At 42.8% G+C, this 22,625-nt stretch overlaps 1 protein-coding gene across 2 annotated transcripts; it reads left to right on the top strand.

Moving 5' to 3' along the window:
• The first annotated feature begins 2 nt into the window (after positions 1 to 2).
• On the top strand, positions 3 to 22,412 carry Fbxo9 (F-box protein 9). Of its 2 annotated transcripts, none has more exons than XM_076937926.1 (13): positions 3 to 26; positions 4,705 to 4,788; positions 7,412 to 7,570; positions 9,000 to 9,057; positions 10,431 to 10,530; positions 12,714 to 12,844; positions 13,471 to 13,585; positions 17,021 to 17,139; positions 17,345 to 17,435; positions 18,049 to 18,144; positions 18,410 to 18,503; positions 19,989 to 20,140; positions 21,803 to 22,412. In XM_076937926.1, the coding sequence occupies exons 1-13, from the start codon at positions 21 to 23 to the stop codon at positions 21,909 to 21,911; spliced, it is 1,314 nt and encodes a 437-aa protein (XP_076794041.1). In that variant the 5' UTR covers positions 3 to 20; the 3' UTR covers positions 21,912 to 22,412. The 2 variants fall into 2 exon arrangements, with proteins under 2 accessions (XP_076794041.1, XP_034365280.1); XM_034509389.2 differs by lacking the exon at positions 3 to 26 and adding an exon at positions 99 to 726.
• The last annotated feature ends 213 nt before the right edge of the window (positions 22,413 to 22,625 follow it).

Below are 22,625 nucleotides of genomic sequence, written 5' to 3'. Positions count from 1 at the left end.
ACCACTCTCCGGCTGCACACATGAGCGTATGTTTTCTTCGGTCCAGAGTCTGTTGGGTGCAATGATTGTTGAGTTTTCGCTCTCTCTTGTCATTCTGATAGGGCACCCAGTGCCCAGAGCGCCTAAAGTACTGTTTCCTAGTGTTCAATTAGGATCGACTCAGGGGCTTTACTCCAAATTCAGGTTCAAACATTTTGAGCTAACGTCTGCTTCTTCCTGTCTGGGTGTTCTCAGCAACAAATAGGCGGGTTGAGTGAGGCGGGTCAGTTTAGCTACACCGACGGCTGCACACAGTAGGCCCTTCGCCCTAGCCCGCGACCGGTGGCTACTAGCCAGGCAGGCGGCGGCAGTGCGCATGCGCGGCGCGGCGCGGCGGCGCAGTTTCCGCAGTAGAGCAGGCAGCTCCGCCGCTGCGTCCAGACGTCTCCTGCTGGGCCGACGCTCCGGTCCTCGCTCAGTGCTCGGCCTCCGCTGGCGACCGGCGACCTCTCCGCAGCTCGAGTCCCCGGCCGCCGCAGCGCGCCTGCCTCCAGCCCCCTGTCCCGCGAAGATGGCTGCCGTACGCCGGGCCCGCAGTTACTGCCGCTGCCTGGTGCGCTTCTCCGACCGAGAACTCTGCTAAGCCGCGCTGCAGCAGACGGGCAGGAGTAGACACCGGGCAGCCGCCACCCCTCCGGGAGCCGGGCGCGGGGAGCCCCTAGACTGGGCCGGCCGCCCGCCAGCATGGTAACTGGGGAGGGAGGGCAGCGAGGGCCGGGCAATCGGAGAGGGAGGTGGCCCCAGGTGAGGGTAGGGTTTGACGGACAACCGAGGAAAGGCCCGCTTCGGTCGCTCGGGACTGTCCGAGCTGGGAGTCGGGTCTCAGGTGAACTGTCCTGGCTTCTGCACGAGGGAGGTGCCCCTGGCAAGCGGGAGACACTTGTTGATTGCTCCTGTTCTGGCAGCCCGGCCCATAGATGATTTCGGGAGCTCCGGGTTTGGGACGAACACCCGAAAGCGTCAGTGGTTCCGGAAGGATATTGGCAGACGGTCCTGGCAAACTGGGCTTGGAAGGACTCCTGTCTAGTTTCGTGATAGTGAGGGCCCTGGCCGCTTCTCTGATGTGCGGACGGAAAGACTGCGCTTAAGCTCCATGTGTGACAGCTCGGGTCTCACGGGACTGTGGCACGGAATGTGTAGGCTCTGCAATGACTTAAGAAACTCATCCCCAGTTAGGGCTGAATGATTTAAGAATGAAAGATACCCTGACTGGCAGAACACTCAAGTGGCTGTCGTGTTTTTTCGTGAATTGGCCGAAACGGTTTATTTTATGCAACTAGTCTGGTGCACAGAAAACACACTAATTGATTATTCTTCTAAACTTTCAGAAGTAATCCTCTGACCAGGATTAAGCCCTTGACCTTTATGTTTATTTAATCTCATCTGTGACGAAACAACCCACTAAACTATATGGTGATGCTTGAGTAATTTTCAACAATGAAAGTACTGCTTATTTCAAGTGTCACTGAAATCAACCAAATGTAGTAAAATCCCAGTTCCTACTGTCAAAATCAAGATTAACAATGGATTCTGTTCTGAGATAGGAATTTTTTGAGCCTCTTATTAGCCTGGCATGGTGTGGATTTTGATACAGTACCAGATCTTCAGTATCACCGAACTGTGATCTGTGATAAACTTTTAATCACAGATGTCACATCTGAAAAGATGACCCAGAAATCACCAATTCTCTTTACGGATCTCTCTCTCTCTCTCTCTCTCTCTCTCTCTCTCTCTCTCTCTCTCTCCTTAAATTAATGTTTTAAAGTGTGTGTGCTAGATAGTCTTATGTCAACCTGATACAGGCTAGAGTCACCTGAGAGGAAGGAACCTAACTGAGAAAGTGCCTCCGAAAGATGCCGTAGTCAAGCCTGTGATGCATTTTCTTAATGATTGATTGGTGGAGGGCCCCGCCCATTGCGAGTGGTACCATTCCTCGGCAGGCAGCCCTGGGTTCTATGAGAAAGCTGGCTGAGCAAGCCATGCAGGAACAAGTCAGTAAGCAGCATCCCTCCCTGGCCTCTGCATCAGCTCCTGCCTCCAGGATCCTGCCCTGTTTGAGTTCCTGTCCTGACTTCCTTCAGCGATGAACAGTGATGTAGAAGTGTGAGCCGAATAAACCCTTTCCTCCCCAAGTTGCTTTGGGTCATGGTGTTTCATCACAGCAATGGTGACCCTAACTAAGACACCATGCCATGTATGTGCAGGTTTCCACAGAGGCCAGATGAGAATTCCAATCCTTTGGTGCTATTATGTGCATGAATGCTGGGAACCTAACTGAGGTCCCCTGGAAGACTATCCAGTCCTCAACTGCTGAACCATCTCTCCAGCTCACAGATGTCTCTCCAAAGAAAAGAAGATCACAGTGTAGTGGTTCACACATTCCTCCTAGCACTCAGGAGTCTGAGGCAGGAAAATCACTGCAAATTCAAGACCAGCCTGGGTTATGTAGTGAGTTTCAGTCCATCCTAGGCTACATAGAATGAGACCTTGTTTCAACCAACAAAAACTAGTGAGGCTGGCATTTTAATCACGTGGTGTATTTGGTATTAAAGGTACCAACTGCGACCAAGATGTGTTCTCTGCCTTCAATATACTCTTTCTACTGAGAGAGGCAAGTAATTTCAATACGAATGCATTTGTAAGATAACACAAAAGACAATGGAAAATGCTGCTGACTTGATCCCTTACCTGAATGTTGAAGTAGATGCAGCGAAGTGAGGAAGATGTCAATCTAGGTCCAGAATAGCAAGCAGCGCATTAAGCATCGCCAACTGACCAGAGCAGGGGAAGCTCTTCAGATCAGGTTCGCTTAGTCTGACTGCCCGACAACAGCAAGAAGCCTGTCTTTCTAAAAACATACTCTGTGGGACTCGGGTCCTCTCTCATTAGCTATCTTTAGGATTTGTAGTGATAAGTTAGACTCTCGAGAGAAGTATACTTCTCAGTGACATCCATGCATTTCAAGGTCCCTCTCGTATTTCCTGGTAGATCAGTTTCTTATTACAACAGAATACCTGAGATCATTTAGAAACAGTTCATTTTGGCTCATGATCTGGAGGATCAGCTGGTCCAAGTGGTCCCCTTACTTTGAACCTCTGACGAAACAGCACATCATAGTAGGAACTGTTACCCTCCTGTTAGGCCAGATCCTTCAGGTTCTTTCAACATCCAGGAGTGCCAGCCGAGGATCTCTTTACACGGGGATCCTTTGGGGAACAGCTGTCCAAGCCCTTGCCCTTTGCCCAAACCCAGACTCCCGACATAGAACAAATGCTTCTTTCATTTGTGTCTTCACTGGAGTAAGTTTACAGAGCACCAATGATTTTACTCTGTACCGACTAGTCAAGTTTTACAGGCCCCTGCTTGAGTCTGGTTGCCAGAGATAAGGTCTGAGTAGAGCTTGTTTACGTGGTACAACTGTGTGGTTGCCGTGCTCAAAGATCTGTGGTGATAAGACCTAGAAATAGACCTCTTCCCTGGAAATAACTTACAGCCAAAATTTGCTAATATAAAAGGTCCTGTCTACTGTCTTTGGAATTGTTTTTTTAGCTTTGGGGGTGGGGTGGGGATGACAGTGGTATGTATATGTGTTTCCCTGTGTGTGCGCAGGTACATGTGTGTATGAAACTGTACATGTACCTTTCTGCACATGTGTGTAGAGACCAGAGGCAATAAAATCCATTTGTTATTATTCCTAGCTAAGCGTCAGGATCATTTCCCTCGTTGCCACACTTCTGTGTAGGACTGATCATGCTGAGTGTTGAGCAAGCTTCCCCTTGCTGATAAGTTATTAGCTAACAGACTGAGCTAGGCAACAGTTGATCTTCCTACGGACTCATTCTAGTTACTTAATTCACTGAGACTAAAGGGATACAGTGGTAATAGTAAATGGAGACATTTATTAAGCCCAAAGCTGCATACTAGTCAGTCCACCTTTATTCCACTTTAAGCCACTCCAGTGTAAAGGGTTGGGTTTATAATAGAAATAGAAGAGGTGAGTTTGGCTGCAGCTCAGTGGCTCTGTTAGAGCCACTGGTTTACCATGTACGAGGCTCTGGACTCCAGTCCTCAGCATTTAAATAGGGAAAAGGAGAAGGGCTGATTTTCTCTTTGTCTTCCCCCTCCCCCCCTTTCTCCTTTCTTTCCTTAAGACAAGGTTTCACTATATTTCTGCACTTGGAACTCACTATGTAGACCTGGCTGGCCTTGAACTCAGATGTGGCCTGCCTCTCTCTCCAGAGTGTGGAAATTAAAAGCATGGAATACCATGCCTGACTGAGATATCATGACCACTGAGGCCAGAAAAATAGATGTTGGATCCACTGGAATTGGAGGCAGCTGATTGTATGCCACCATGAGGGTGCTGGGAACCGAGCCAGGGTCACCTAGAAGTGCAGAATTGATTCTACAGTATTATAAAAGTTAAGGCGCGAATTTTCTTTTTATTGGTATTATTTAAACTTAACCAAAGTAGATATCCAGAAAGAAGGAATTGTATTTCATTGACATCTCAGCCTTCATAACTTGAACTTTGTGCGGCTTTGATATTCAAAGTGGGTTCCACAAACTCAAAGGTGTGGCATTAGTTAACAGCTGACTGAGAAGACCACAGAGGGAAACTAGTGTTTACCAGTTTCTGATGCTGTTCTGGTTTGTTCTTCTCAGGCAGAAGCGGAAGAAGATTGTCATTCTGATGCTGTCAGAGTAGGCGATGAAGGAAATGAGAGTCCAGCTGAGAGAGACCTGCAGGCACGTGTCTTCAGTTCTGTATTGAATTCTTGTCCCATAAGTAGAAGGTGGTCACAATTGGGAGCTTTTGTCAGCTCTTATTTGCATGGAATTTAGCTGCTTACATATTCTTTTGTCTGTGTTTTTTTGTTGCTGTTTTTGTTTGGTTTATGTTTTTTGATTGTTTTTTGTTCTTTTGAGGCAGGGCCTTGGCAGTCTTGGAACTCACTCTGTAAAACCTTGCCTTTTGCCTCTGAGTGCTGGAATTAAAGGCATGCACCATTATGGCCTAGTTTGGACTTTGATATTCTTTTTTTAAAGAGTTATTTATTTATTTTATTTATATAAGTACACTGTAGCTGCCTTCAGACACACCAGAAGAGGGCATTAAATCCCATTACAGATGGTTGTGAGCCACCATGTGGTTGCTGGGAATTGAACTCAGACCTCTGGAAGAGCAGTGAGTGTTCTTAACTGCTGATCCATCTCTCCAGCCCATGATATTTCTTATAACATGCTTAAACCATATTTTTTCTGTAAAAATATGAAATTCTCTATATATTTTAATATTTTTACATTTGTTTACCTGTGTGTGTTTGTATACTCATGTGCCACAATGCCTGTGGGGAGGTCAGAGGACAGTTGCTGGGAGACATTTCTCTCCTAGCACATAGGTCTCAGGTCAGGTAATTAGGCTTGGCAGCAGGTGATTTTACTCTCCTGAACTGTTGTTTTGGTCCCAGAATGTAGGTGTAAAGTATTAAAAGTAATATGTAAGCATGACTTAGAACACCTAACTATTAATGAACAAGTTGGAGATTTGATCATTTGAAAGTTTAAAGCCTGTTTATAACAAAAGGCACCATAAAGTTGAGAGAAATAGCTAGAACAACTGTGACCAGAGGGTTAGAATCCTCAGTGTATAAATTATGTGCATAAATTAGAGGAATACAAGGCAGAGAGGTGAACAGACAGTTAATGGAAAAATATGAATGGTTGTTAAATATTTGAAGAGGTAATAAGTCTCATTAAAAATTTAGCCATAACTCAATGAATTAATAATTTATTGAATAATGTCCATTTTTGTCTGGACTGTGAAAACACGAGTTACACTTGAGATTATAGACAACCATTATATTTCTGGAGGATACACGAGCAATGTGGATCAAAACTAAAAGTGTACACTCCCTTTTGATATAGCAGTTAACCAGAAAATTAAATCTAAGGAGATAACAGGGAAGTGAGAGGATAAGTCTATATGTATTAAACTCAAAAATTACTGCAATTAAGCTAATTATTGAACTTATGAGCTATATAATGCTTGCTTCCTTGGTGCATGTCATTTATTAGAATGGATGCAGCTAAAGATTTTGCAGGTCAGACATGAATGTAACACATTGGAAGACTGGGAAGCAGAGCACTGTGCAGAATATTGTTAAGACATCTATAAGATACCTTTCTAGAAAGTTACCGAGAAATAATATCTGAGATTCTGCTAGCAGTGACCCTCTATTTCAGAAGTACACTGGTTTGAGTTCCTTGGGAAGAAGGCAGAGAAGCAGAGATGACTCTTCGGGACTCTTTTTGAAAGGCACTTTGTCAAGGCCTTGGGAGGTGGATGGGAGAGACAGCAAAGGAAGAAGCCTGGCTGGCTGCCCTGCCGGCTGTCTTAATGGACCGCCTGAGCTGGTCCTATGGGGGTTCTGAGGATGGACTCCCCTCCTCAAAAGACAGGTCCTTGGGGTGGGGAGCAGGGAGGCAGTGTGATCCTGCTGAGGCAGGACCCACATGGGGTGATGGTTTGACTGTTTTCAGAAGTTGGGGTAACAATTTCTTCCTTAAAAGTAGTCTACCCTGCTTGACCTGTTCTGTGTTTTATATTTAAATGATCTGTGTTTAAAAGGATTTCCCTTTTGGAGTAGAGAATGTTTATTAAAAGAAAGACTTTGCCTGATCTATAGAAGTTTTTATAGCTTTGTAATATCTACTAGATGTGTACATATGTTAACATATAAATTCTGCCTCTACATCAGGGCTTATAATCTCAAATCTAATTAAATTTTAGTTTTCTAGTATCTTTAGGCTTTTTACTATATGGACAGACTTACTTTTGTCTAGTATTCATTCTTTAAAGTTTTAAGCAGAAAACTTTTTAAGCAGGAAAAAAAAAAAAAACCTTTTTTTCTGTTGTTCTTGTTTTTATTTGTTTGTTTGGATTTTGAGACAGGGTTTCTCTGTGTAGCCCTGGCTGTCCTGGAACTCACTCTGTAGGGCAGATTGGTCTCTAATTCAGAGATCTGCCTGCCTCAGAAGATGATGTTTTAAAAGTATGTTCATAACGTATTTGGTTTGAGAGGGAGAGGGAGAAGGAGAAGGGAAGGGGGAGGGGGAGAGAGAGACAGGCACACACACATACACACACACACACACACAGAGAGAGAGAGAGAGAGAGAGAGAGAGAGAGAGACAGACAGACAGACAGACAGAAAGACAAAGAGAGGGAGACAGAGAGAGAGACTTGAGACTATTTTCTGGTCTTTGAATTGCAACAGTATACAGTGAAGTAGATATCAGAAACATTGATGAAGCAATCCAGAGTTTCACTGCCTTCTAGTGATGGGTCCTCAAATATTCTCCATCACAGGCGCAGCTCCAGATGTTCAGAGCTCAGTGGATGTTTGAACTTACCCCAGGTGTAGGTTCCAGTAATGTAGAAACTCGGCCTTGCAGAGCAGGAAGAAGCTCTATACTGAAAGCAGCTGCAGACACCAAAGGAAGACAGGAACTGGCAAAGGAAGAAAAGGTAAGTGCTGAAATGCTCTAACAGACTAACTTAACTCTGTTTTTAACACATAGTAAGCTCACCAGTGTGTTCTGATGACGGAGACGTAGTTTGGGAAGTAAAGTAATGTTTTTCTGATACGGGAAATTCCAGCTGACCAGTATTCCTGCTGACCTGCTCTTACCTTACCTGTACTTCTGAGTGTTTCAGGAGACAATATTGCTGTGGCTTTGTTGTGATGTAATGAGCAGTGTCCCCTATAGTCTCCGGCGTTTGAATGCTTGGCCCCTAGTTGGTGACACTGTTTGGGTAGACTTAGGAACTATGTCACTGGAGGTGAACCTTGAGAGTTTAAAGACTCATGCCATTTCAAGTTTGCATTCTGCTTCCTGCTTGCTGTTAAAGATGTGAGCCTCCTGCTCACATCTCCGGCAGCTTCCTGCTATGTCAGCATGCTACTGCAAATGCCAAACCTCTGGAACCATGACCCACAGGAACTTTCTGGGTCCTGGCATTTTATCACAGTCACTACTACGAGCCTGTTTTACTATTACCCACTCTCTTCCTGTAAGGTTTATTAATTTGTGGCCTCCTAAGTTTCACTTAGTCTTAAAAATGTGGATGTCCAAAAATTACAGCAGAAGCCCTAAACGCAGGGGCAAGATGTCCTTGCCTTTTTAGAGAATTCTATTTTTCTTGAGACAGGTTCTCATTCTGTAGTCCGGGTGACCTGGAGCTCAGCGCGTTGGCCAGCATGCCCTCGTCCTTACAGTGATCTCCCTGCCTCACCTCCTTAGGCCTTTGCCATCTAACTCTGTGCCTGGGCTCCTTGTCTTTGGGAGGTTTAGTTGGGTGGTTTGTTTGTTTGTTTGTTTGTTTTCACATTTTGAACTATAGCATGTCATGTTATATCGGTCGGCCATTACCGTATCAGGAGCGTTTGTAGCTGTTCACACTGGAAGTACCCCACATCTAGCTGCTTGCCTGACGCCTGCCATTTCATCTGATCTTTCTCTTACATGGGGGCTGTCACCATCATGTCCAGCAAATGTTGTAAAAACCTTCCCTTTCATGGCTCACACCTAAGAGCCATCTAGGTCCCCAAGATTTTTTCAGTTTTCCTGAAGTTTTATAGTTTTGCATTTTGCTTTTGAGTTCTTAACTTATTTTTGAGTTATGTTTATGTAAGCTGTGGGACTTAGGTCAAATTCCAATGTTTTGCTTTGGATGTACAATTTCTACAGCACCATTTAAGAATGCCCTTTCTGCTATAACTTACTTTTATTTACTTACTTTCGTATACAGTTTCATGAAACCCATGCTGCCCTCCCGTAAGGATGACCTTGAATTCCTGATCCTGCTGCCTCTGCCTCTCCAGGGCTGGGATTGTGGCTTGTCCACTTACTGAACAGATTTTCAAAGGTTTTTCTTTCACCGTCTCATTTCACAGGCTCGAGAACTCTTCCTGAAGGCAGTGGAGGAAGAACAAAATGGAGCTCTCTATGAAGGTAAGCTCCTCTTCTCAACTGCAACTCTTTGTTAGTGATCAATATTTCTTTCTTTTTTTTTTTTTTGTACTGGAATTTATTTGGTATAGGACATTTTTCTCCTCCTGCTTGAAATAATTTTTAAAGTAGTGTATGCCTGAGACTGGGAGATCCTTTCAGGTTTGAGGCCAACCTGTTTGACATAATGATTTCTAAGGCCAGCTAGGGTTACATAGTAAAGACCTGCTCTCACAAAAATAATTAATTAAAATAAATAAGCTGTATATAGTTAGTTTACAAAATACATTGCAGGGCAGTTTTATCATATTTGTAGGATGAGTAAGACACATTCTCTGTATTTAGTTTTATATTAGTGATTCGTTAATAAATATCATGTTGTGTTCTTTTCACATGTGAAAATATTTCAGATGAATGAAAGACAAAAGATGAAATCAGAGAATACCTAGGCCCCCTTTCTAAGCCTGACTTTAAGTTTTAACAAAGGCAGATGCTTCAGCTTCTGGTTCTGTAAACCTGATAGAAATGCATTTGTGGTGGAGTCCTTTCCTGTCCTGTGCAGTCCATGATCTAGGTTCTGCCTCCAGCGAGGAGTGCGGTAGATAATATACACATGAACAGAGTGGTGGTACTCCGTAAACCGATAGTAAGGTTTTCTTGTTGTTGTTTTGGTTTGGTTTTGGTAGTTAATTTTAGTCATTGAAATGTTGGAAAAAGCATGAGAAAATGTTTGAGATTGAGTCCTTTGAAAACACATGGAAAATAACATTATTTGAAGTTACTGTATTTATTTGGAAGTTGCTTCTACTGCTGTTTCTATCCATATTTTAAGTGTCTTAACTGGTCAAGTCCCTTGTGTAAGTCTGCATTAGTTTGTGAGGTTGCCACATGAAGTCAGTGTATGGTAGTCTGCTCAGGATGCAGAGGATGCAGAAAACATGACAGAATGTAGCAAATTGGTTGGGTGGCAGCAGTAGCACACACCTTTAATACCAGCACTCGGGAGGCAGAGGCAGGTGGATTTCTGTGAGTTCAAAGTTAGCCTGGTCAACAGAGTGAGTTCCAGGATAGCCAGGTCTGTTATACAGAGAAACCCTGTCCGTAAAAAGCAAGCCAAACCAAACAAAAACCACCCCCCATCCCCCAAACAACAACAACACAAACAAACAAATCACATCTTACGTCTCTGTAACCTATTAGTTTTGAGAGGGCAGGTACCTGAGCAGCATGATTTGGAGATACCTTTGTTCAGTATGCATGTTTGCATGTTTGAAGTATTCAGCTGTTCATAAAGTCTACCAGCCACAGTTAAGTGCAGTCAAAGTAAGTGAGAGAAATGTGTGGCCATACCTAATTAGCTTTGTCTCTTCTTGTAGCCATCAAGTTCTACCGCAGGGCTATGCAGCTAGTACCTGACATTGAGTTCAAGATCACTTATGCCCGGTCTCCAGATGGCGACGGCGTCGGGAGCAGCTAGTGCGTATCTAACTTGACAGACAGTGATGTGTAAAGTTTGTACGTTAAGCACTTTGCTGTTCTAACTCTTACCCTGCTAAGATGGTGGCGCTATTCTGTCGTGTTTAATGTGTCCGTATTTATAAGTAGACTTACTTACTTAGAGATGTTCTAAGATTTGCATTTTAAATACATATAACAAACAAGGTGATGGAAGTTTGTAAAATTAAATTGATGCTTATTGAAAAGAGTAAATTAAAGAATACATTTCAGCGTTTTGAAATCTATTTGAAGTAGAAAGCACTAAAATGTCGTTACACTAGTTGTCAAATATGTTCCTAATGTTCGAAGTCGAGTGGCGGGTCTGCAGCACTTCATTATACTAGTCTTTGTGTTTGAATCTGTTTGACCTTTCAGAAAGGCATCTTGTTAGGAAAAGGCTAAGCTATGGTGATTTCATTCTCCCCGTGTATCTAGAACTAGCATTATCAAATCTCTAAGGTAGCACTGCCTAGGTGTGGGTGCAAAGCATAAACAAGCACTGAGAGAAACCGTGTTTCACTGTAACCGACAGCACTTCCCTTCGAGTCATGACGGAGCAGCGATGGCTTCAACTGAAATAAGATGAAGAGTATATTTCAAAGACAGTTATAAATTGTTTTGGCCTAATTTCTCTCCAAAGCCCAACTTGATGGCCTGAAAAAGAAAGCTGTTTGTGCCCAGGAGGAAGTGTTGGGTTTACAGTGAGCATCCCAGGGCTAAGAATGTAGCTCTGTTAGCAGACTCCTTGCCCAGCACGCTCAAAGCCCAGGGTTTGGTCTTAGCGCCATGTTCACCAAATTAGATTGAACAGTGTGAAGTAGTTCATACTTCATGAGTCATTTGGGCTTAGTTACCTAGACATGGATCTTAGTCAGTTTTATACATTTTTGCTAGGTGCTTTTAAGAAAAAAAAAATGTATAGAAACTCAGATGTTATGGGGGGTACTTAAGGATTCAGTCAAATTTGTATTGCTAGATCTGTCAAGTTTGTGTTATCAGATCTGTTAGGTTTGTGTTAACAAATCTTTTAAGTTTGTATTACCAGATCAGTTAGGTTTGTATTGTCATATCTGTCAAGTTTGTATTGCCGTATACCAGATCTGGGAAGTCCTGAGGATTCTGTTTTGGTGACAGTTTCACCCCTGTTGAAGTGTGTGTTTGTTTGTTTGATTTTTTTGTTGGTTTGGAAGGCTTTTTTGTTTTGTTTTTGACACAGGGTTTCCCTGTGTAGCCCTGGCTGTTCTGTAGACAGGCTGGCCTCAAACTCAGAGATCTGCCTGCCTCTGTCTCTTGAGTGTTGGGACTAAAGGTGTGTGCCGCCACTGCCTGTCTGTGTTGAGGTTTTGGTAGATGGGCCATTGTGTTTATCTAAGCCCAACCATATCTGCTTTCTGCATTGTGAAATGTCCTTCCTGTTTTCCTAATTCAATCCTCACGCAAGTCTTTTCATAACTGATCAACTTTAAGGTTAACTTTCTCAAAAATGGAAAGCTGAAAGAACCTTGCAACTGTAAATATCTGTAGATGATTTGTGGATTCTAAGGCTTATTCAAGTTTGATATTTTAGTCTTTATGGTAGCATGACAAATTAAGGGAGTTTTTATTAGAAAACTTAGCAACTCAAATGGCATCTTATATTTTATTTTCATACAGTAAGAAGGGATTGGATCACTAAATACAGGCTGGAGAGATACAAAGTAGTTAAGAGCATAGGCTGTTCTTTCAGAAGACCAGAGTTCAATTCCCAACACCCACATGGCAGCTCAAAACTGTAGCCTCAGTTCCAGAGGAATCTGATGCCCTCTGGTGCACATACTAACAGTCAAACACCTACACTAAAAAAGTTCACTAAAGAACTTAGACAAAATTTTCAAATTACTTATTTTTTTTTTTTGATAACTCATAAATTCACCACAAATAAACTAATTAAATCTCAGCACCTGAGCCTAAAAATCCTAACTTTTTGTTTGGATAATGACCATAATGTTTTCATTTGGAAAACTTAGTATGAACTTTGCAACAAGGCAGGGCACACATTAACACATCTTTTAAAAGTAATAAGAAAGTTGGTTTTTTAGGTTGTCTTTCTAAAGCAGTTTTGAAGGTGCTGTCTGCTCCAATGGCCTGATGCATTCAGTTTTCTCCTTCCCTCTTGGTTGCAGCATTGAAGATAACGAGGACGCCAGCAAGATGGCCGATCTCCTGTCGTACTTCCAGCAGCAGCTCACGTTGCAGGAGTCTGTGCTCAAACTCTGTCAGCCTGAGCTTGAGACCAGCCAGACTCACATATCAGGTGTGGCTCCTTGGCTGTTGTCACTCAGAAACCCTTGAACCTCGGGGTGAAGTCAGGTGATTAGTGACCTAGATGATGGTGCTCTAATTATAATAGAAATAGCTATAGATATAAATCTATGCTTTTCAGAATTTGAAACAACAGATTTGGGCATGCAGATGTTTGGGACACCATACTTTTTTCAGTGAATTCCTTTGGAAGCTGGAGGAACACTGGTGCCATTGTGCACATCAGCCGGAGTGCACAGTGGTCCTGATGAGGCTAAGTGTTCACGAGTTAACATGTTTGTATATTAAGTACTGCTTGCTTATGGGGGGGACTGTTTAAAATATTCTTAAATAAAAATAGCTTTAGTGTTAAATATAAGCGTCACATCATTTTTTATATTTATTTATTTTTATTTATATTTATTTTTATATTTATTTTAATATATCTTGGTGATAAAATAATTATCCAGGGGAAAATTATTCTTTAGCATTAACTCTATGTGAAAAGTGTTGTTGTTGCTGCTGGCTAGTTAATGCACTCTGTGTCTCTGAGCTGTCTGGGGCTATAGTGACAGATTTCTCGGATACACACATGCACTAAGAATAAGGGAAGTCACTGAAGATGATTTTCTGTTGCAGTTCTGCCTATGGAGGTGCTGATGTACATCTTCCGGTGGGTGGTGTCAAGTGACTTGGACCTCAGATCATTAGAGCAGCTATCACTGGTGTGCAGAGGATTCTATATCTGTGCCAGGTACTGGATGTTATGACTCAGACAGTGAAGTAAAAGTGAACTTTGACAAAAAACAAACAACAAACAAACCCAAAAACTTGATGTTCTGAGTAAAAGCTTAAATAGAAAATTTGCAAAGCTGTACTTAATGTGATTTTTCTGAAATAACAGCACTTAAAGGTTAGAATGTGCTAGATTCCCAGGGTATAGCACACGGCCAGGCAGATACAGGCACACTGACTGCCTCCACAGCTCCCATGAGGGTTCAGTTGATATGGCAGAACGAATACATCCTCAGTGTTCGTGTAGTAGCTCTGAACCCATGAGGCGTTAATGATTTAACTTTAGATTTACTGGAGTTTTGTTTTGACTCCTTAAATAAACTGTTGTATGCTTTAAAAATGTTACAGTTCAGTGTGAAATCATTTGCAACTGTTCCTCCATAGGTTTCTTATATAAAACAGTGAATCTTTAGCATCTAGAATTTTTTATAACTGTAGTTCTTAAAATTCAGTTGCATTATTTCCAAAATAGCCCAATACCATTTAGAATCTAGAATTTTATGTAAACTACTTGAATTATTTAAAGCTTAGGCTTTTAATAATTCTGTGTGTTAGTCTGCTGCACAAACCATCGAATAGTTACTGGATTGCTGCCAACCCTTCAAATGTGGTAAATCTCAATATCACTCCATTAATTATATGTGGGAGAAGTGACAGTTTGATTCTAAAAAGGTGAAATGTGTGCCGGGCAGTGGTGGCGCACGCCTTTAATCCCAGCACTTGGGAGTCGAGGCAGGCAGATTTCTGAGTTGGAGGCCAGCCTGGTCTACAGAGTGAGTTCTAGGACAGCCAGGGCTACATAGAGAAACCCTGTCTCAAAAAACAAAAAACAAACAAACAAACAAAAAAAGTGAAATTTCAGGAGAGAAACTTAATATATCAAAAAATGAATGATTATTAAAGAAGAAACTTTGGGACTGGGGAAATGGTTCAGTGTTAGTTAAGAACACTTGCAGCTGTTTCTTTTGAGAGCTGTTTAGTTTCTTGCACCAGTTTTTGATCTTGTCAGACGTGTAGCCGTTGAAGACGTTTTCTGTTCAGTCGGCTGCTCGTTACTTGAGCGCTGCTGCCTTTGTTATAAAGAACTTTTCAGTTTCACTAAATCACATCTATCAATTATGGGTTTTTTTTTTAAGTAACATTTAAATTTTTTTTTTTTAATTTCATGTGAATTGGTATTTTGCCTGCATGTATATGTGTGTGAGGATGACAGATTCCCTGAAGCTGGAGTTACAGACAGTTGTGGGCTCTGAAGGGTCTAAACTGCAATGATTGATAAAGTCAGTTATACAACTTTGCAATGGCTCGTGTGTGTTCTCAGGCTCCACTGAGACTTGTGGTAGTATCTGCCATAGCCTTCATTGTATGAGATGTTGAGGGGACTGTCCTTAGGTTCTTCATAACAAGCACAAGTAATACCAAGGGCTATGATGCCTGTAGCTATGGTCCCTGAACCATAGGATTTGAAAAGGTCCTTGTCACAACTCTTAGGATAGATTTAGGAAATCCCTGGGCCTTGGTGTCAGCATCCAGTTTTTGAGCTATGTAATGGGATCTAGTCTTGCCCAGCTCCCATGGGATAAAACCAAGTTGATGGTGGCATCAGTGGCATCAGTAACCCCAGATGTTGTTTGATGCAAAAGGCATCTTCTCTGTCAGGGACAATTTTGGGTAGCTCTGAGACTTGGACCTCTGATGGTCACTTTTCTGGAGTTGTGGGAACCAGATCTCAAGGGACAAGTCCAGCAACTTGGTCCCATGCACACGGGCTTTGTGGGGCGCATGTAGATAAGAGTTGGGTTTGTGATGCTGGTGTTCATATTCTTGGGAATACCAAATATGGTAGCTACACTAGAGCCTATGGGCTGAGTATTCGTGGTTCTAGGGACTGTGCTTTTGATATTTGCTGTCCTGCAACTGCAGGATGTGGATAGAATGTTCTAGGCTGTGTGGGGCAAGCACTGGTGGAGTCTGGAACTACAGGGCGTGAGTAAGATGGGCTTGGTACTGCCAAAGCTTTCTGTATCCTTAGCTGCAATACTAAGGTTGTGGACCGGGAAGAGACCTTTCATAGTTTCTTTGGGGGGGAGGGTATGTTTTTATGCAGATTTGGGGTGCTGATAGCTGGGTTTCTAGAGCTGCAGGTATAGATGGGACCTGTGGTCGTGCTCTGTCACTAACAAAATGTGTGAGATAGACATAAAGTTATTTGGTGGATGGTGTCAAAGGCCTTAGGTCAGTTGGCTCTGGTGGTTTGGAGCCTATAGTAAAAATGTAATGCTTTGGAATGTGTGGCACACACCACTGCAGATTTGAGGGTAGCTGGGAAGAAAGGACAAGAAACCAGCATCCTGTTAATCTTTTCTAGGGCACGCCACAGTGCCTCAACTACTCTAGTAGCCTCTACCTCCCAACATTCTGTCCCCTCCCAGCAGCACTGTGAACTGAGGGTCAAGTTGTAAACACATAGCCTTTGGGGACATTTGAGGTTTGAAGTGTATCAGGGTTCTTGCCAGGTTCTGAGAGACAGTGGTGGATGATGCTGTGGTTTTGGCACTCATAGCTAGCCTCGAGAGCTCTCCCTGAGCTGCACTGGCATACAGGTCTCCTTTCACTGTTGGATTCTCTGTGGCAGTTGACAGGGGCCTCTCTGCAGCTTAGCAGTTACTTTTCCTTCAGGGTTTAGAATGGGTCATCCAGGCCCCTGACCTGTAGTAGAAGTTCTGGTTAGAAGTTGTAGCTAGGCACATTGGGTTACCTCTTTGTCAGATTTGATTGTATTTGATTTTCCTGATTCTGAGATGTTTATCTTTTTCCAGGTTTAGAATACTTTCTGCCGTGGTTCTTTAGGTTGGCTTTCTGTTCACTTATCACCCTCTGTTGTCTGGGTGCATCGACTTTGTCTCAGACTCTGTCGACTTTCTTTAGTCCATCTCTCCCAGTTAGTTTTTGAAAGCACAACCATGCTCAAAGCTTCTAGTAGCATGCATCACTTGTAAGCTGGCACTGTCCTGCTAGAGGCCAGCAATGGGATGCCGGCTCTGTGCTGATCCCATCTTCAACCCAAACTTCACACTGCCAGGGGCTGCCAGGATAGTCTTCCCTGTCCCTGTGGTCACCCTGTCCAAAGGGTCAGTTTCTTGAACAGTATTGCTCCTATCTGACTGCCGTGGGGGTTGATTTTTGCACTGAGCACTCTTCCTGAATCTCTTCTCACCAGTGAACAGAAGGTCTTCACCTTGTCTGTTTGTCTCTGCCTTCCCCTTGAAACAGTGGCTTGCTGTTTCAAGCAAATAATTGTTGAATTAATAAGAAATACATGATAGTCAAAATTTTCATTTGCTTCTAAGGACTTAGCTTTTTATATTTATTGATGCTGTGCTTTCTTACCTAGAGACCCTGAAATATGGCGTCTGGCTTGCTTGAAGGTGTGGGGCAGAAGCTGTATGAAACTTGTCGCATACCCATCCTGGAGAGAGATGTTTTTAGAGCGGCCCCGTGTTCGGTTTGATGGTAAGTTGGACTCCAGAACTCAGGAGAAATCATGATCTACAATGGTAATTTTGATAAAATATAGTTTTCATTTTTTGTAATGGATTTAAGTACATATGAACATAGCTGAAGGAAGCAACACTAAAAACAGCAGGATATGGTACGTGGTTATAACTTAAGTTGTGTCCGTGTACTTCAAAGCAACTTTTTTTTTTTTTTTTAATAGGAGTGTACATCAGTAAAACCACATATATTCGCCAGGGAGAGCAGTCTCTTGATGGTTTCTATAGAGCTTGGCACCAAGTGGAATATTACAGGTACAACTGTTGTAAACTGAGTGAGTGGAAAATTCTCTCTCAAGTATCTTAGTTATTTGATCTGTTTTCTGTTGCTTATGACTTATCTACAAAATGGTCCTCAGTATTTTTATCTAATATTATGACAGGAACTACACTCAAAAACTTAAAGGTTCTTTATATATTTTATAATCCCTCCAGTCCCTAGTAACCCTCCTGAGCCCCTATTCTCTGTCCTGGTTGTAGCATATAAGGCTTGTCCCAGCCTTTGTTCAACACTTGGGTCTGTGGCTGAGAAATAAGTAGGGTAGTGTTAGTCACTGTGTGTAGTTATTGGGTCTTGCTTTTGTCAGGCATTAATTAGTGCCCCAGGAAAACACAGATCTTTAGTAACAGAGACAAGTTTAATGTTCATTTGGTGAGTAAATGAAAGGTCAACAGACCCCCAAGGAGTTCTGGGCCTTAGCTCTCCTTTGTAGACTACCGCTTGGTCCTGGTTGCTTTCCTGTCTTATCCATGCTTTGCTGATGGTGTTTCAGTCTGGATTTCACAGCTACAACTAAGTGTGGAGACTGCAAACTAAGGATCTGTTTTATATGGTGTGTGATGGTGTTTGGTGTTTCTTCTTATATAGATACATAAGATTCTTTCCTGATGGCCATGTGATGATGTTGACGACCCCTGAGGAACCTCCATCCATTGTCCCCCGTTTAAGAACCAGGAACACCAGGTAGTGTTTCTATACAGCCTTCTAGCTAGTCTACATTTTCATATTTAACCTAAGACAGTGCTTCTATAGCTTAATAATGTATGTCATAAAAACCAGTAACGGGCTGGGGGAAGTCTCTGGAAGCCTCTCCTGCATAGCCTGTGCAGGCTCATTCTCATCCCAGTACTGTTACAAGCAAGTTGAGTAAGTGGTGCTGTTACTCCGTTTTCTAGATTGCTCAAATAAGTATAACTGGTTGATTTAAAGTGTGTTTATTATTTCTTAGAACGGATGCAATTCTGCTGGGTCATTACCGCTTGTCACAAGATGCAGACAATCAGACCAAAGTGTTTGCTGTGATAACTAAGAAAAAAGAAGAAGTGAGTATGCAGTGTGGAGCTGGAGCCCTTCTCCCCACAGCCGCTCATCCACCCATTCTCAGCTGGGAAAAGTAAACCATACTCTGGCGTTTCTGCCAGGATAGCTGGACTTTTGTGTAGATCAGTGTATCTGTCTTTCCAAAAAGACAGGGTCCTAGGTTCTAGGGTCCTTACATGTAGGAATGTGGTACTGGATCTCTTACATCCAACTCCTCTGTCTCTGCTAACCAGGGGACCTGCTGCTGCCTCTGCTGCTTGTACAGGCCATTCTTCTGCCAGGAGACTTTTGCAGAGAGAACATTTTATTGGGGGGAAAAAAAGCATTTTATTTTATTCCCTCTCCTGTTTTGTGAAGGAAGTGTAAATGCCCATTTAATGTAATTACTAATATGTAACATAGTCTATGGTGCTCTAAATTCTTGGTGGACTGAAGGGCTAATATTTTTTGCAACTTTCTCTAAATTCTTTTGTCTAGTTCTGGCTCAGAGACATAGTAATACCTGTCATATCAGTTGAGCAGTAGTTAGAGCAAGTATGTGTCTGTTGTTCACATAAGTAGTGGGTTTTATGGGTTCCCTCTCTCTTCCTATTGCCATGTAGTGAGATAGTGTAGGGTTTTATCTGTGAGTCATGTGACACCATGGCACTGGCTTCCCTGCCTCCTCTGATAGGTTCCTGGAATGCTGTACAGCAGCTGTCTGAGGAGTTCCCATGTGGCATGTCAGTATCCTTGTATAATGAAACCAGTCACAGCGTTCACGAAGTGCAAAAGTACAGTTAGAATGAAATCCACCATACCTGTTCATCTGTGACTGTATTGCTGTTGTTGTCAAACATGAACTGTACGCTATACTTTATATATAAATGTATATAAAAGAAGATAAGGTCTTACTGTATAACCTGACTGGCCTGGAACTCGCTGTGTAGACCTGGCAGTCCCCAGACTCTCAGAGATCTGTCTGTCTCTGGCAGTACTCGGATTTAAAATGCAGTGAGCTGCCAGGCCTCACTCCAGGCTTCACCAAAGGAGAAAAAAGTTTTATTTTTGAAACTGCTAGGAAACTTTAGCTAACTTGGTAACCTCCCTAGGTCTTCATTTCTTTAGCCATGTGTTTAATACATGAAGTAGCCATGCTGGTGGGGAGCAAACCTGGATTTTTACCTACCACTTCTTTGAACACTCATAGATTTCCATGTGGTACTCAGGGTGACCTCCAATGTGTAACTATTAGGTTATTTGCAGTGTGACTCTTACATTATATTTTCCTGTAACAGTTTTTTTTTTTTTTTTTAATTTGTTTTTTTCGAGACAGGGTTTCTCTGTGTAGTCCTGGCTGTCCTGGCACTCACTCTGTAGACCAGGGTGGCCTCGAACTCAGGAATCCTCCTGCCTCTGCCTCCCAAGTGCTGGGATTAAAGGTGTGCGCCACCACCGCCCGGCTTCCTGTAACAGTTATCCTAGCTCACGAACCTTTTCTTTCACAGAAGCCACTTGACCATAAATATAGGTATTTTCGTCGTGTTCCTGTCCAAGAGGCAGATCACAGCTTCCATGTGGGACTGCAACTGTGCTCCAGTGGCCACCAGAGGTTCAACAAACTCATCTGGATCCACCACTCTTGTCACATCACTTACAGGTAGGTGAATGCAGTGAAGAATGCGCCACACAGTTAAGGCCACTTGTCGATTTTCTAGAGGACCCAGGTTCAATTTCCAGCATCCATTTGTTAGCTACAACTGTCTAGAACCAGTCCCGAGGATCTGACGCTTTCTCCCAGCACAGGCACAGGGCACACATGTGGTGTACAGACATGTGCAGGCAAACTAACCATGTACAGCTTTAAAAGAAACTTAAAAAGAATGCCAAGACTAGCATAAAAGTAGACTTTCTGTCTAGGTTGAGAAGCTCAATATGTTTGGAATTCTTGAGTGTCTTTTAGAAAGTACAACCACAGTGTAAGACTATAAAGAACACCCCCACACACACACTCCCACCCCCACCCCAAAAGGATACAAAGATGGAGCCTGTGTGAGGAGCCGGAGCCTTGGCGATCCTGCCCAGCCATACCTCAGAAAGGAAAGTGAAGAATGCACAGGAGTGAGGCGGCTGACCGACAGCTCGCACCCACTCAGAGGCGAAGGGGGCGCTCCACCCTAGGGCTGAGTCTCTGTAGCTGGAGGTTCATTCTCGGGAATTATACAATGATTTTAAAAATTATACTGACAAAAGTAATCCATTGTTACAATGGTACTCAGTGTAGATCAAAGCCAAGTGTGTTAGGCAGGTGATGCCCATGTCCTGATTCTGTTTGGTCTATTCTTTGTTAGGTAATTAAAATGAAAGGCATCAAAAGGGAGCAGTACAGACATAAGAAAGAGTCTAGAAAACAGCAGGGGAGGGAGACACCTGGTCACATGACTGCCAGTTAGCAGGTGGTAAGCTTGAAGGAAGACTGGTGTTCTGGGCTCTCCATGTAGGTTGAATCCAGAGTTCTGAGAGGGAAGTTTTGAAGCAGGCGCTCAATCTGCTCTGCAGTCTTGACTGCAGGGTAACGTCTATCACACTCCCACCCTGTGATGACTTCAGTACTCAGTGGAGGCTCTGCCTACCAAGCACAGCAGCGTCCTCACAGCCCAGGCCTTCCCTTCTCCATTTACTCTGGGATCTGATGCACAGTTTCCAGAGTAAAACCCAGGAGAAGGAAGCCCAGGTCTGTGCTTGCCCCATAAGGAAGTGAGAACCACTTTTCAGAAGGACAGTGCTTCAGAGCAGGTGCTGACTGCAGCTGTTGGTGACTGCAGTCTTTGTAGTAGTCGAAGGGCACTTGGCTGCTTTGGTTAATGTCTCCTCAGGGGGTGTAATGCAGCTGTGATAGCATGATTGGTGACCCCTCAGCATGCACACACTTACACATCTGCTAGTGATCAGTACTAAATCATTAGTTCTGTTGTAATGATAGGACTTTCTTTTGAAACAGTTTAACAAGGGCTACAGATTGTAGTCTTTGACTTGGGAATTCTCTCAGGAATATGTTGAAGATCATAATGAAGAGTAACACATCATTTTAGTTGTCGAGTATCAGAAACTACCTAAATTTCCAAAAGAATAATTATTAAGTTATGATACAAGCAGGGGTCATAATATTATGCAGCCAATAAAAATAGTTTCTGAAGGAAGTTCTTAGATGTTATACACTGTACTTCCATTGTTTAGACTTTAAACTCACACTGTACAAGCATGCTGAGATTTTAAACAAATTGGAACTTTCTCATTCTGGTGTTTTGCACTTTGTTTCTAGATCAACTGGTGAGACTGCAGTGAGTGCTTTTGAGATTGACAAGATGTACACCCCCTTGTTCTTCGCCAGAGTGAGGAGTTACACTGCGTTCTCAGAAAGGCCTCTGTAGAGCCTCACCAGCATGTCACAACTGCATGAGCAGAAGCATAGCGCGCCAGCATACCTAAGTTATATGTAAATATACATACGTGTGTGTGTGTGTATATATATATATATATATATACACATGCATATATACATACATGGAGTTGGAACTTACTTTAAGTTGTTGGAATTCCTTTAAGAAGAGTATAAATTATTTTTTTTATTTAAAAGGATAGGTGATTTCTGGGGTACTTTGTTTTGAAATTAGAAGTTGTTAAGAACACTTTTGTTGTAATAAATCATAATGTAGAGTTTAAATCATGTTTTCAAGCAGGTTTCTGAGCAGCTCTGTCACGTACACTGCCTTGTGCCTAAGCATCCTCAGACACACGTCAGGAGCACACTGGATAGTATTTATTCCCGCATGACTTAGTGTCTTTGCATCAGACTCAAAATGTGAAACCTGTTCTGGATTTGTTTGAAACTGTTCAATAAAGATCATAAATAAATGTTTCTTTCAAGGAAATACATGTGGCTGGCCTTTAACAGTGTGAGAGTATTTAATGAATAGTCCTGGGATAGCCAGCAGTGGCATAAGGAACACTGCCTCAGCCATCACTGACCCCGAACCTTGGGAACCCTATTCTCATCTAGGCAACTTACAGATATGTAAGTGGGAAACAGTGAGTCAGGCCGGAGCTCAGCAAGCTCAAGCAGCTGACTCTGGAGTTTTCCTTCA

This window comes from Arvicanthis niloticus, chromosome 7 (genome assembly GCF_011762505.2).
Source record: "Arvicanthis niloticus isolate mArvNil1 chromosome 7, mArvNil1.pat.X, whole genome shotgun sequence".
In the NCBI taxonomy this organism is placed as follows: domain Eukaryota; kingdom Metazoa; phylum Chordata; class Mammalia; order Rodentia; family Muridae; genus Arvicanthis; species Arvicanthis niloticus.
The sequence above is the reverse complement of the archived record's forward strand: the minus strand, read 5'-3'. Positions and strand labels throughout refer to the sequence as shown.